The sequence below is a fragment of the Equus przewalskii genome, chromosome 10 (genome assembly GCF_037783145.1).
Source record: "Equus przewalskii isolate Varuska chromosome 10, EquPr2, whole genome shotgun sequence".
NCBI lineage: Eukaryota > Metazoa > Chordata > Mammalia > Perissodactyla > Equidae > Equus > Equus przewalskii.
In genome coordinates, this window is record NC_091840.1 from 32,715,121 (window position 1) to 32,726,294 (window position 11,174).

The window sequence follows — 11,174 nt, forward strand, 5'->3', positions numbered from 1 at the left end:
AAGTCCAAAATGGATGTGGCAGATTCTTCCCCATGTGGGATCATTCTGGGCAGAACAAAAAACAGGAATTCTGGCCTCAGTTCTGCCATCAAGCCCAAGAGGAAGGCATAGCACTTTCCTGCCCCTATTTTATAGGCAGAGGGAGTAATCTGCCCAGGTCTCACAGTGAAGGCAGCAGATCACCCCCCTGCCCTGCGCTTCCAGTGGCTCTTGCTGAGGCATACCACACCACAGCCTGTCCTAGGATGACCAATTGTCCCAATTTGCCCAGGACTGAGGGGGTTCCCAGGACATAGGACTTTTAATGCTAGAACCAGGAAAGTTCTTGGCAAACTCTGATGAGTTGGTCAATCTAGCCTGTCCCCAAAATAGCAAATCTGGGCCAGGGGTCACCAGCCTTCCATCCTGCTCTGGACTTGGCTGCCCATTGCAGCTGGAAATGAACAAGGTACCATCTGACAGCAAAGAAACTGAGTAGTGAGGGTGAAGCTACTATGAAGAGCCTCCCGAGGTCCCCTGCCCCATTGTCAGCAGCTCTGCTCCATTCTTCAACAATTCCCTTTCCTCTCAACTATGAGCCTCTGTACAAAGCAGGAGAGAATGAGGGGAGTGGGAAAGACGGCTCTAGGGTTCTTTCAGAAAGCCCATATCCTGGGATTCTGTTAGCCTCTCCGTGAAGGCAGAGCCTCCCTGTGTTTCTCCTAGGCTCTGGATTTTTCTCTGTCAAGGAAGTCTACCTGAGCCAAACTTCCCTGTAGCTCAGGAGCCAAAAGGAGGCTGGTCATACCCTCCACCAGGGGCCAAATGACACGTTACCCTAAAGACACTGAAGTCTGCCTTAGGTATCATTGAGACGGCCTCCTCTGGTTCCTGGCCTGTTTTCCAGAGTTGGTTTTTTGCATAATTGATAGATATAGCAGGGAGTAAACCATCTTGTCCCCTGATGGCCTGAGAAGTCACATCCAAGGACAAGTAGGTTAGGTCCCTTGAGGACACAGGATCTTGGGGCCAGGGCAGCCCTGTCCATCAAGAGCTGCTTTATTCCAGGGAATTCCCTAGGGTTGTGTGAGAAGACAACCCCCAGTGACCCCATCGGGCACCCTTAGGACCTTCCCGTTGCACTTCTGCTAGTTCTAATACCCAAAAAACCCACCAGGAATGCTTCCCTCAGTCCAGCGTAATCTCCTCTGGGGAGACTCCAGCCCCTAAAGTACCAATCCAAGGACGAGAAGCATCTGTCCACGCTGCTCCTTAGACAAAAGGGCCTTGACGAGCCACTTGGGAGGAGGCTGACACTTGAGAGAGAGAGAGGGGCTGAATCAGGCTCTGTCCCCAGCTGTGGACCCAGAAGGGCTTGTGAAGCTCAACAACAAACATGCTGCCATCCACGAGCCAGGCGCTGTGGCTGGGCCACCAGAGAGTTCCTGCCAGGAATGGAATCTGGGACAGACTCTATAGTAACCACTCCCAGATCAAAGGAACGAGAAGCCTTGGACACCAGCACCACAGAGTCTCCATCCTGGAACTGCCTGTGAGCAGTGCAGTCTGGGGGACAGGCTGGGGAAGGCCTAGTGCTCTCACGCTTTGCGAGGAGAATATTTGGCCTGCCTGCATGCCACCACACTTCCAGAGAGTCAGAGAAGACCAGCAGGCCCAGCTGCCTGGGAGTCTTTTCTTCCCAGCTTCTGGGGAGCAGCTCTACTGCTGAACAGCCCTGGAGAGCTGCAATTATTGAGACAGGATAAGAGCTATTTTGGGAAGGAGCCATCCTACTGCCAAGGGTTTTGACTTCCTAAACTAAAACAAGATGCACAAAGAAAGGGAGTGAGGGTAGGGGCAAACAGGGAGGAACTTGCCCAGGCAAAAACATCACATACTGGGGCCGGCCCTGTGGCCGAGTTGTTGGGTTCGTGCGCTCTGCTTTGTTGGCCCAGGGTTTCACCAGTTGGAATCCTGGGCGTGGATATGGCACCACTCATCGGGCCATGCTGAGGCGGCGTCCCACTTGCCACAACTAGAAGGACCCACAACTAAAAATACACAACTATGTACTAGGGAACTTTGGGGGAGAAAAAGGAAAAAGAATAAAATCTTCAAAAAAAAAATCACATCCTGAACAAGGGAAAATACTGACCCCCTCCCAAGGGTATAGATTTGCATCAAGGGGTGAGCAAAAGGCTAGCTGGTGAGATACCCCCTGACTTTGGGAAGGAAGGGGTAACCTGACCATCCCCCCTACTCCGTGTTAACTCCCTCTCTCCTCAGACCCTCCAAGAGCACTTCTGCAGTTTGGTGCATTTATTTGGACATTTGAGCACAGGCTATTTGACATTGTTGCATAAATGTTTCCTGTCCATGTCTTATCTCCCTTCCCAGATGGTAAGTTTGTAAGGCCAAAGAATGCATGCACTGTGAGGCTTCAGTGCTTTCCCCAAAAGTGCCTAGCAGAGTGCTAGGCATCTGAGTAAAAATTGTTTATGGAAGGAAGGGAGAGAGGGAGGAAGGAAGGAAGAAAGAAAAGAATAGGGAGAGAAGGATTTACTGTCTTGCATGGGGATAATCTCTAAAAGTAGCTTCTCCCACCCACAGCTGAGCTGGGGGAACAGGGCTGGATAAGAAGCCATGGCAGAGGGATGGCAGCTACATTTCTGGCACCTCCCCTTCAGCTGTTCCATTATCTGAGCTCAGTCTGTCGTGCCACCTCCCATTTGTTTCCATTTGTAGTCAACTGTCCATCCTGGGGTAGCCCATGGAGGGGACCTATTAGAGGCCATGCTAGGCTTTGGGTAAGGGAGAGATACGGCAAGAGAAAAAATGCAGGCAGGAATTTCTCAGACTATCTTATCAAACATGGGCCAAGAAGAACTAAAGTACTTATGGGAACAATGCACTGTGAAATCAGGACACTCTTTGCCAAATTCAGGACACAGGGCTGCCGAGAGCAGAGTTCACCTTGTGCCTTTCCAAGTTGAGGACTCAAATAGTGTGTAACCCAGAAAAAACGTCCCCTTTCTGGAGTGCCCTAGGCTGGAGAGGGGAGAGCCAAGTGCGGACTGATCGGATCTATGGCTTCCCAAACGGCCCTCTCATAGAGCACTCGGCAGGATTCATTGTCTGCCAAAAGGTCTCTACTCTTTTTCTCCAGGGCTGCAACTAGCTGATATATCACCTTTGTGTAAATGCCCCTCTGGGGAGATGCAGCCCTACAGGTGCATGGCTTGGCAAACAGAACACAGGCTAGATTTCGGGTCCCGCTTAACCTCTCTGCCAGGTGCCTTTGTTCAGTGAACCACCTGCCCAACCATAGGGAGCAGCTCTGTCTGTCTCCCTCCATAGGTGCTTCCACCAGAGGGTAAGAGAGGGACTTGGATAAGAGGGAGCACAGGAAAACTGAAAGTAACTTCCCAGGGGTGTTCTTACCTCCTCATCTGTCATAACGGAGAAGCAGAAGCCATGCATTCCCAGGGGGCAGCAAATGGATTCAGGGAGTGCCAACGGGAGGGGAAAAAGAGAGTTTTACTAAAGATGTCCAGTGGACTTGGGCATAACCTGGCCCAAATTCCTTCCAAGTACAAGCGGCTCAAAGAACAACAGCTAGCATTTACTGGGTGCTCACTGTTCCAGGCACCATGCTAAGTGCTTTACACGTAATAGCTTGGTCAGTCCTCACAAGAACCCTGAGAGGAAGCTGTTTCTCCCATTAACAGATGGGGAAACTAGTGATTGGAGAGGTAAAATAACCTCCCCAAGATCACAGTCAGAAAATAGTGGACACAGGGCTCAAACCCGATAATCAAAGTCCAGAGTCCATATTCTACTGAACTTCTACTTTATAGAACTTTGCTCCCACTGAGGGGCAAGACTGCCCTTCTCTGCTCTTTGCTGTCCATCACTCGGAGGGCTCATACTGGTTGGGACTGGATTGCATTCCCAGGGCTCTCCTCCCTAGGAACTTCTTCATCCAGAGCCCTGGCCTCCCTCATGTTCAAAGGGCTGGAGCATATTTTGGGCTACAATGTTCAAAGCAGGAACTCCTTGCCACTAAGATTCACTGTATGAGGGCTGGTACCCACCTTCCCTCCCACCAGAGAGGTCAAGAATACAAAGGGAGTGTTGGGGAGGGTGTCAAGCAATCACCAGGCCCTGGGGACACTTCTCTTAAGGATTCTAGCGTTGGCTGCAGGACCCACTGGTGGCCTCAAGGTGGAGGCCCAGACATCCCTGGAGATCCTGCCTGGGCAGCAGCCAACAAGTACCTCCTAGGTCCTGGGATGGGAGGCTTGAGGAGGGTTCTGAGGAACCAGAGAGACACATGAGGAGACCCCTTAACCCAAATTAGTGTGAGGTCAGCCCTGAAGTAAGACTGTGAAGCAGATACTGTGTATTGGTGGATTTTTTAAAATCTTTTTATCTTTTATCTTACGCGATAGGTGAGAGCAGCTAAGCTGAAAAGCCATGGTCTTAAATTGTTCTCCATTCCAGAAGTGGCTACTTCCCATTAAAAGGAGACTCTTGAAAATGAAAAAGGTTTCAAGTCCCAGAGGAATGACTCTAATGGTGGACTTATAGGCAAGATGAGAAGTTCCACTGCTCCTTCAAGTCAAAGCCCAGTGTGTACCATCCTAACAGACCTCGCTCTGTAGATACACAGAGGCCACCCTCCCACCTGTCCCCTGCCTCCCAAAGCCCACACTGGACCCACAGGAGGGAAAAGCACCGACCTTTGAGCCACCAGATGACACGATTGTACATTTCCTCAGAGACATCTGAAAGTAACAGAGATTTTTGCTTTTTTTCTCTCTGTGGGATGTACACCCCATCCCCCCACTACTTAATATCTCCCTTTCTAGCTCCATATGTCTCCACCCAAAGCTGCCCTCAGCCCTTGATCCTCTCCAAAAAGCTCCTCCAGCCTAGGACTAAATGTCACCTTCCCACTCTCCCTCTCCTTTTTTCCCCACCCTCTTTGTGTCACTGTTAATGCCTTTCCCCTCTTGAAAGTCTAAGTCCCAGCTCATCTATGCCCCACCTTCTCCACTTTGTTGCCAGAATATTTACCTGAGGATCTTATTCTCTTTACCAGCCCTTACCAGCCCTCACGCCAGCTCAGTTCTCCATCTCCACTATCTGGAAGCAGCTTCTGACCCTGCAAACCGCTCTCTACTACCCTCCATTGAGAGGTTAAGCAGTGTTGCCTGGAAGAGTCAATACCTGACACTGGGCCCAAGCATCATCATCAATGTCATTAGCTTGGACTCAGAGAAGCTGGCAGGGAAGGAATGGAGCAATGGGCTCAAGAATGAGACCAGCTTTGGCACTGGCAGGGGGCAGCTCTGAAGCCCAGAATGAAGAGGAGTCTTTCCTGCCCACCCCAACGTCCTACCTCACTAAACGGGGCTGCACCTGGGCAGTCTGCTCCTTCACATACCCAAGAAGAAAGCACTAAACCTTTGATTGGGTTGTTTGGTGGTGTACTTGGGGGCCTGTGGCACTTCCCTCAATGGTGCCCGGCTTGGAGACTCCTTTGGTGATGGTAGTGATGGTTGTGTTGCTGGTGCTGGTGGTGGTGATGGACTTGCTTTCTCTCCCTGGAACGTCGGATCCTCACAGAAAGGGCTTGAGTCCATTTCAAAAAAGGACAATAAAGGGTCTAGGGGAGGAGGGAACTTAGGCTCAAAATCAGGTGTTGTTGGCCGGCTTTGGGGCATTTCACCTTCAGGATTGAGTAAGGCCCACCATGAGGAGTCAGGCCCGTACCTAGGTAAGGACCGAGGGGGTAAGGGCCGAGGGATCAGTTCCAGTTCTGCATGGAGAGAGGGCTTTCGGGAGGGTTCTGGATACCTGAGTGCAGGTCCTGGGGACATGGAGACACTTTCTGAAGGTCTTTGGGTGTGCTGCTTATAGATGGGTTCCGGAGGGACAAACGTGGTGGCTTTGTGGAGGCTCTCAGACACTGATTGAGATGTCAGACGGTGAGCTGACTGTGCTGACTGTACCCCTGGGGAGATGGTGACCCTGCGGCCGACCTCGCCATCTGCTCGGATTGAGGACCTCACATTGGACTCCACTTCTGATGAGATTAAGACCTTTGAGGAGGGCTTGGTTTCAGTGTAGACAGAAGACTTGCGGATAGACTCAGGTTCTGGATGCAAAGAAACTCGTTGCCCACCTTCCAAATCTTTAAGGATGGAGAGTCTGAGGGATGAGTCCAAGTTCACACTCCTACGCAAGGCCTTGGGTTCTGTATAAATTGAGCTGTGACGACCCACCTCAGACTCTTGGCCAGTGATCCTTCTCTGGGCTGTTCGAGAATCTGCATAGGCGCGGCTGCCGCTGCGTTCTGGGCTAGAGAGTCTCGTTGGAGATCTGATCTCAGCAGCAGTCAAACTCTTTCTGCTGGGCTCAGTTTGGACTGCTTCATCCTTTGGGTTAACCAAAGTCCTACGGGGAACTCTGACCCCTTGTGGGTACTGCACCTTGGAGGGCGGGTCTTCTTCTTGTATGTTTTGTAAGTTATCTTTCTGGTCTACAAAACTCAACCGGCGAGAAGATTTGGCATCTGGGATTAATGAGTACCGATTACTGATGTCACGCCCTGACTTACTCTCACCACCTCTTCGTGTTGATTCTTCCCGGGATGGACTACCATTCCACTGCATTTGGACGGCATGGGAAGCTGATGTCTGAGTTTGCTGGATCTTTCGCTGAAGAGAGGCATGGCGGTATGCTTCTGATTTTGATCGAGTCTCGGCTCCTCGAGGGATAGGTGCTCCAGAGAGGCGGTGCCCTGATTGGAGGGAGGTAGATCGAGGATAGTCTGATGCTGAATGGGGAGTGGTAGAATGCCCAGCTTCTGATTTTTGATGGGGCGAAGGGCTGAGGGAGACTGCAGCACTTCGCTGGCTCGTGGCAAGAATGTACCCATGTCCCCGTTGAGGGGCTGTGTTAGTAACCTCAGCCCCTTTCGGTGACGAAACTGCTACCTTGGACCCAGTTTTATTCGTCTTGATCATCTGAAAGATTGTGCCTCTTTGGGAAGATCCCATATTTTACCGGCTGGCTTGCATTCAGGGTCCTAATGAAGCCTGAATATCTACCCTCAGTTTTAAAAGCTGCTGTTCTTGCACTCCCACAAAAGTGGCTGCTGTTCTAAGAGTGCCTCAAACAGTCCCCTTAGCTACCTGGCTGGTGATGTCATAAAGGAAGGAGCTTCCTATTAAACATCCAGGCATATAGCCACAATTCTTCAGAGAATCTCAAGCAGTAATTGCAAGGAAACTGTGGATTTGGAGTTGATATCACTAGGGCTTTGGCCAAGTTCTTAGCAAAACCGGGACTTCCTGGTGTATAGGGAAGGCTCCAGACTCTCCCATACTCATCCCAGATTCTAGGAATTCTCAGAGACCATTCAGAGAAGGAATCAGCCTGAAGATCCTACTAAGGCAAGGCTACTCAAATCAATCATGCTGTGTTAGCCCCAGTTTTAATAAGGTGCAAGATACAAAGTTGTCCAAATTTGCTTTGGAACTGCGCTGGATAAAAGTCAAAAAAATAGAGCTACAGTCTCTTCCAGGTTTCAGGGGTGGCTTGTTTGATCCTGGGGTAAAAATCCAAGTTGCTTAAATCATAAATTCTCACATTCTTGGCCCAGGAGTGAGTGTAGGATTGTAGAAGAGATTTGGAGTTAGTCATTGGTTTCAATAATAAATGACTAGCTGTGCACCTTGGATAAGTTACTTGATTTGCCTGAGCCTTGATTTCTTCATCTGGAAACCACTGCCTGGTAGGTGAGTGTCATACAATAAATATTAGAGTCCTTTCTCATGATCCTCTCCTCTCAGCTATCCTAATCAGCTAGACTCTGGTTCTTTCTTGATTTAAAAAGAATGCCTTTCCAACTTGGATGACCAATTTGGATAAGAAAGACACTGTCATCTTTCTCTTCCTTTCACATGCATCCCTCTCTCTCTCTTTCAGATATAGACCCTATCATATCCAAAATTCACTATTGATCTGAAGGGTCATGATGTTATAGGATGGTCAGATTCATTGTTTCTGGATCTTTAAATTCAGACTTGATAAGAGACATAAAGTTGAAACCAAAACCACACGTTTTCAGGTAACAGGAATCTCAATAGATTGAGAAAGTTTGAGCTACTGACACAGTCTTTAGAATATAAGACACTCGGTTAGCCATTATGTCTTGTTATATACAAATGGGTATAAGTAGGAGAATATTTACAAGTTTGCTGTCTTGAAGCACTAAGCATAAGCCAGGTTGAAGTGAAGATAGTTCTTATTGATTTATACTTATTTGCTATCCTGTCATCATAAAATTGAGACTGGCTGACGTGAACAAAGCTTTCCAATGAGATTCTACTTTTAATATGCTGGTTTATTGATATACAACCTTTAACATGAGACTATAATGCTTATTTGTTTGTCTGGGAAGATTATATATCTCTTTGTAAGTTTATTAAGAGAGAGTGAGTTTGAATTTCCCCATTAACATGTAACATTAAGTCTGCTATCACTTTCTGATCTTATTAAAATCAGCTTAGTTGTTTAAATAATTGTTTATAGTCTCTTAATGTTGGGAGAAATATGTATTTTCCTTTCAGTGTTCAATTTCAGTACAAGTAAACATAAAGGGTGACTTTAGCAGAAATGTTGCAAAACACAGCACAGAATCTTGACATTTTCCTCGTCATGAATAGTCTAACTCAAGTCAATCTGTACCTGAGATACAGATGGGTTCTTTGAAGGTGACCCCCACTTCTCTTGGTCTCCCTACTGGTGGGGTTGTGATGAAGATAAAATGTGATGACAGATGTAAAAGCCACAGTATACTGTTTTGTTTTGAATGAAAGGCATGTAGTGAGGAGCAGGTGTGCCAAGGATAGATATCTAGTTGATGGGCTCTGTGGTAGCCAGTCTCCAAGATGGCTCCCTATGATCCTCACCTTCTAGTATTCATACCTTTCTATAGTCCCCTCTCATTCCAAATCAGGGCTTGCCCTGTGTGACCAATGGAATATAGGAGAAATGATGGTATGTGACTTCTAAGACTAGATCCTAATAGCATTGCCACTTTTGCCTTGGTCTCCTGGATTGCTCACTCTGGGGGAAACCAGCTGCCATGTGGTGAGGATACTCGATGGGAGACCCACGTGGAAAGGAACTGAGGCCCCAGTCAACAGCCAAGACCAATTTGCCAGTCATGTGAGTTAGCCAACTTGAAAATGCATCAAACTGCAACCTGAAGAGAGACTCTGAGCCACAACTGCCCAGCTGAGCCACTTCCAAATTCCTGACACACAGACACTGTTAGAGATAATAAATTGTTATTGTTGTTTCAAGTCACTAAGTTTTAGAGGGGATTTCTTATGCAGCAATAGATTATGTAAGATCCATTTCTCTAGCGTCAACTCTCATTAACCAAGCACAGAGCCCAATATATAAACCAGAATAGCAACTTACTAATATGCTTTGAGATACACAACTCTTGAGCTGATTGGAAAGCCAGGTCATTCTCTCCCTATAGACCAACTTCAATAGGAACAGAAGTTGCTTGGTGAACATGGAATTGGATCAAGAAGTTAGTATGATGACCCATAAAAGGGCAACACCCACCACAGAGCACTAGGCATACCTACTGTACCGCCCATGCACCTACCCACAATGCTTTAGTTGGGCATTCCCAGTGTCCAGCTCTTAAAGCTTCATTTTCCTATGCCTTACACTGACCATTCCTTTCTGTTAATTTTTCTTCAAATGAGTTATAATAAAAGTGATTGTTTATTTAACTATAATGACATTCTAGTTCTGCCTCCCATTGTTTTGACTTTTAAGTATTCCCAAACCCTTTCTATTCTTCAAAATGAACACAGCTTCACAGAGAATCATAAAAAGCTGAAATCACCTGAAAGGACTTTACTTTTTTTTGTGTGTGAGGAAGATTGTCCCTGAGCTAACATCTATGCCAGTCTTCCTCTACTTTGTATGGGTGATGCCACCACAGCATGGCTTGACAAGCTGTGTGTAGGTCTGCACCGGGGATCTGAACCCATGAAGCCAGGGCCGCTGAAGTGGAGCACACAAACTCAACCACTATGCCATCGGGCGGGCCCATGACTTTACTATTTCAATAAGCATCTTTCCAGACATCTCCCTATGCATTTACCACATGAAGACGTTTATTCATAAATTTACGTAAGTCGAGTCCTGTTATACCTACTAGCACACTACTACTAGTATTATTCCACAATATGTTACGGGCATCTTTTTGCACCAATAAATCTCTATGACATAATTCCTAATTAGTCTACTTATGGTTGTGACATAATTAAAATTTTTTTTGTTGTGGTAAAATATACATAGTATAACATTTACCATCTTAACCATTTTTTTAGATTGGCACCTGAACTAACATCTTTTGCCAATCTTCTTTTTTTTTCTTCTTCTTCTACCCAAAGCACCCCCGTACATATTTGTATATTTTAGTTGTGAGTGCTTCTGGTTGTGCTCTGTGGGACGCCACCTCAGCGTGGCCTGATGAGTGGTGCCACGTCCATGCCCAGGATCTGGACTGGTGAAGCCTCGGCCTGCCGAAGCAGGGCACGGGAACTTAGCCACTCGGCCACAGGCTGGCCTCCTGTCTTAATCATTTCAAGTGTACTGTTCACTGGTATTAAATACATTCACTTTGTTGTGCAACCATCACCACCATCCATCCCCATAACTCTCTTCATCTTGTAAATGTACTATTTTAACCATTTTTAAATAGACTGTGCATTGGCATTAAGTACATTAACGATATTGTGTAACCGTCACCACTATTCATTTCCAGAACTTTTTCATCATCCCAAATGAAAACCCTGTACACTTTAAATAATAACTCCCCATTCTCTCCCTTCCCCCAGCCCCTGACAATCACCATTATATTTTCTGTCTTTATGATTTTGACTACCCTAAGTACCTCATATAAGTGGACCATACAGTATTTTCTTTTAATGATGGGCTTATTTTACTTAGCACACTGTCCTTAAGGTTCATCCATTTGTAGCATGTTGCAGAATTTCTTTCCTTTTTAAGGCTGAATAAAATTCAGTTATATGTACTTAGCACATTTTGCTTACCCATTCATCCATTGATGGACACTTGGGTTGCTTCCA

General features: G+C 47.0%; 1 protein-coding gene and 1 long non-coding RNA gene across 4 annotated transcripts; one reads left to right on the forward strand and one right to left on the reverse strand.

Annotated features, from left to right (window-relative positions):
* Positions 1-996: 996 nt before the first annotated feature.
* LOC139074067 (serine/arginine repetitive matrix protein 1-like) lies at positions 997-7,173 on the reverse strand. Of its 3 annotated transcripts, none has more exons than XM_070562277.1 (3): positions 5,429-7,173; positions 4,718-4,766; positions 997-1,295 (listed from the first exon to the last, which is right to left on the reverse strand). In XM_070562277.1, the coding sequence occupies exons 1-3, from the start codon at positions 7,044-7,046 to the stop codon at positions 1,103-1,105; spliced, it is 1,860 nt and encodes a 619-aa protein (XP_070418378.1). In that variant the 5' UTR covers positions 7,047-7,173; the 3' UTR covers positions 997-1,102. The 3 variants fall into 3 exon arrangements, with proteins under 3 accessions (XP_070418378.1, XP_070418380.1, XP_070418379.1); XM_070562279.1 differs by lacking the exon at positions 997-1,295 and having other exon boundaries at positions 4,669-4,766; positions 5,449-5,650; positions 5,842-7,173; XM_070562278.1 differs by lacking the exon at positions 997-1,295 and having other exon boundaries at positions 4,669-4,766; positions 5,449-7,173.
* A 67-nt stretch (positions 7,174-7,240) lies between these two features.
* On the forward strand, positions 7,241-9,363 carry LOC139074069 (uncharacterized). The gene is made up of 2 exons (XR_011523399.1): positions 7,241-7,787; positions 9,135-9,363. It is a non-coding gene; the product is annotated as an uncharacterized lncRNA (long non-coding RNA).
* Positions 9,364-11,174: the final 1,811 nt, after the last annotated feature.

Excerpts from the sequence above, each read along its gene's own strand:
- LOC139074067 (XM_070562277.1), bottom strand. The coding sequence starts at position 7,046 with ATGGGATCTTCCCAAAGAGGCACAATCTTTCAGATGATCAAGACGAAT. Across the intron at positions 4,767-5,428 it reads GTTTAGTGCTTTCTTCTTGG|ATGTCTCTGAGGAAATGTAC; the intron begins GTATGTGAAGGA and ends TGTTACTTTCAG. Across the intron at positions 1,296-4,717 it reads ATCTGGTGGCTCAAAGGTCG|TGTCAGCCTCCTCCCAAGTG; the intron begins GTGCTTTTCCCT and ends CTCTCTCTCAAG.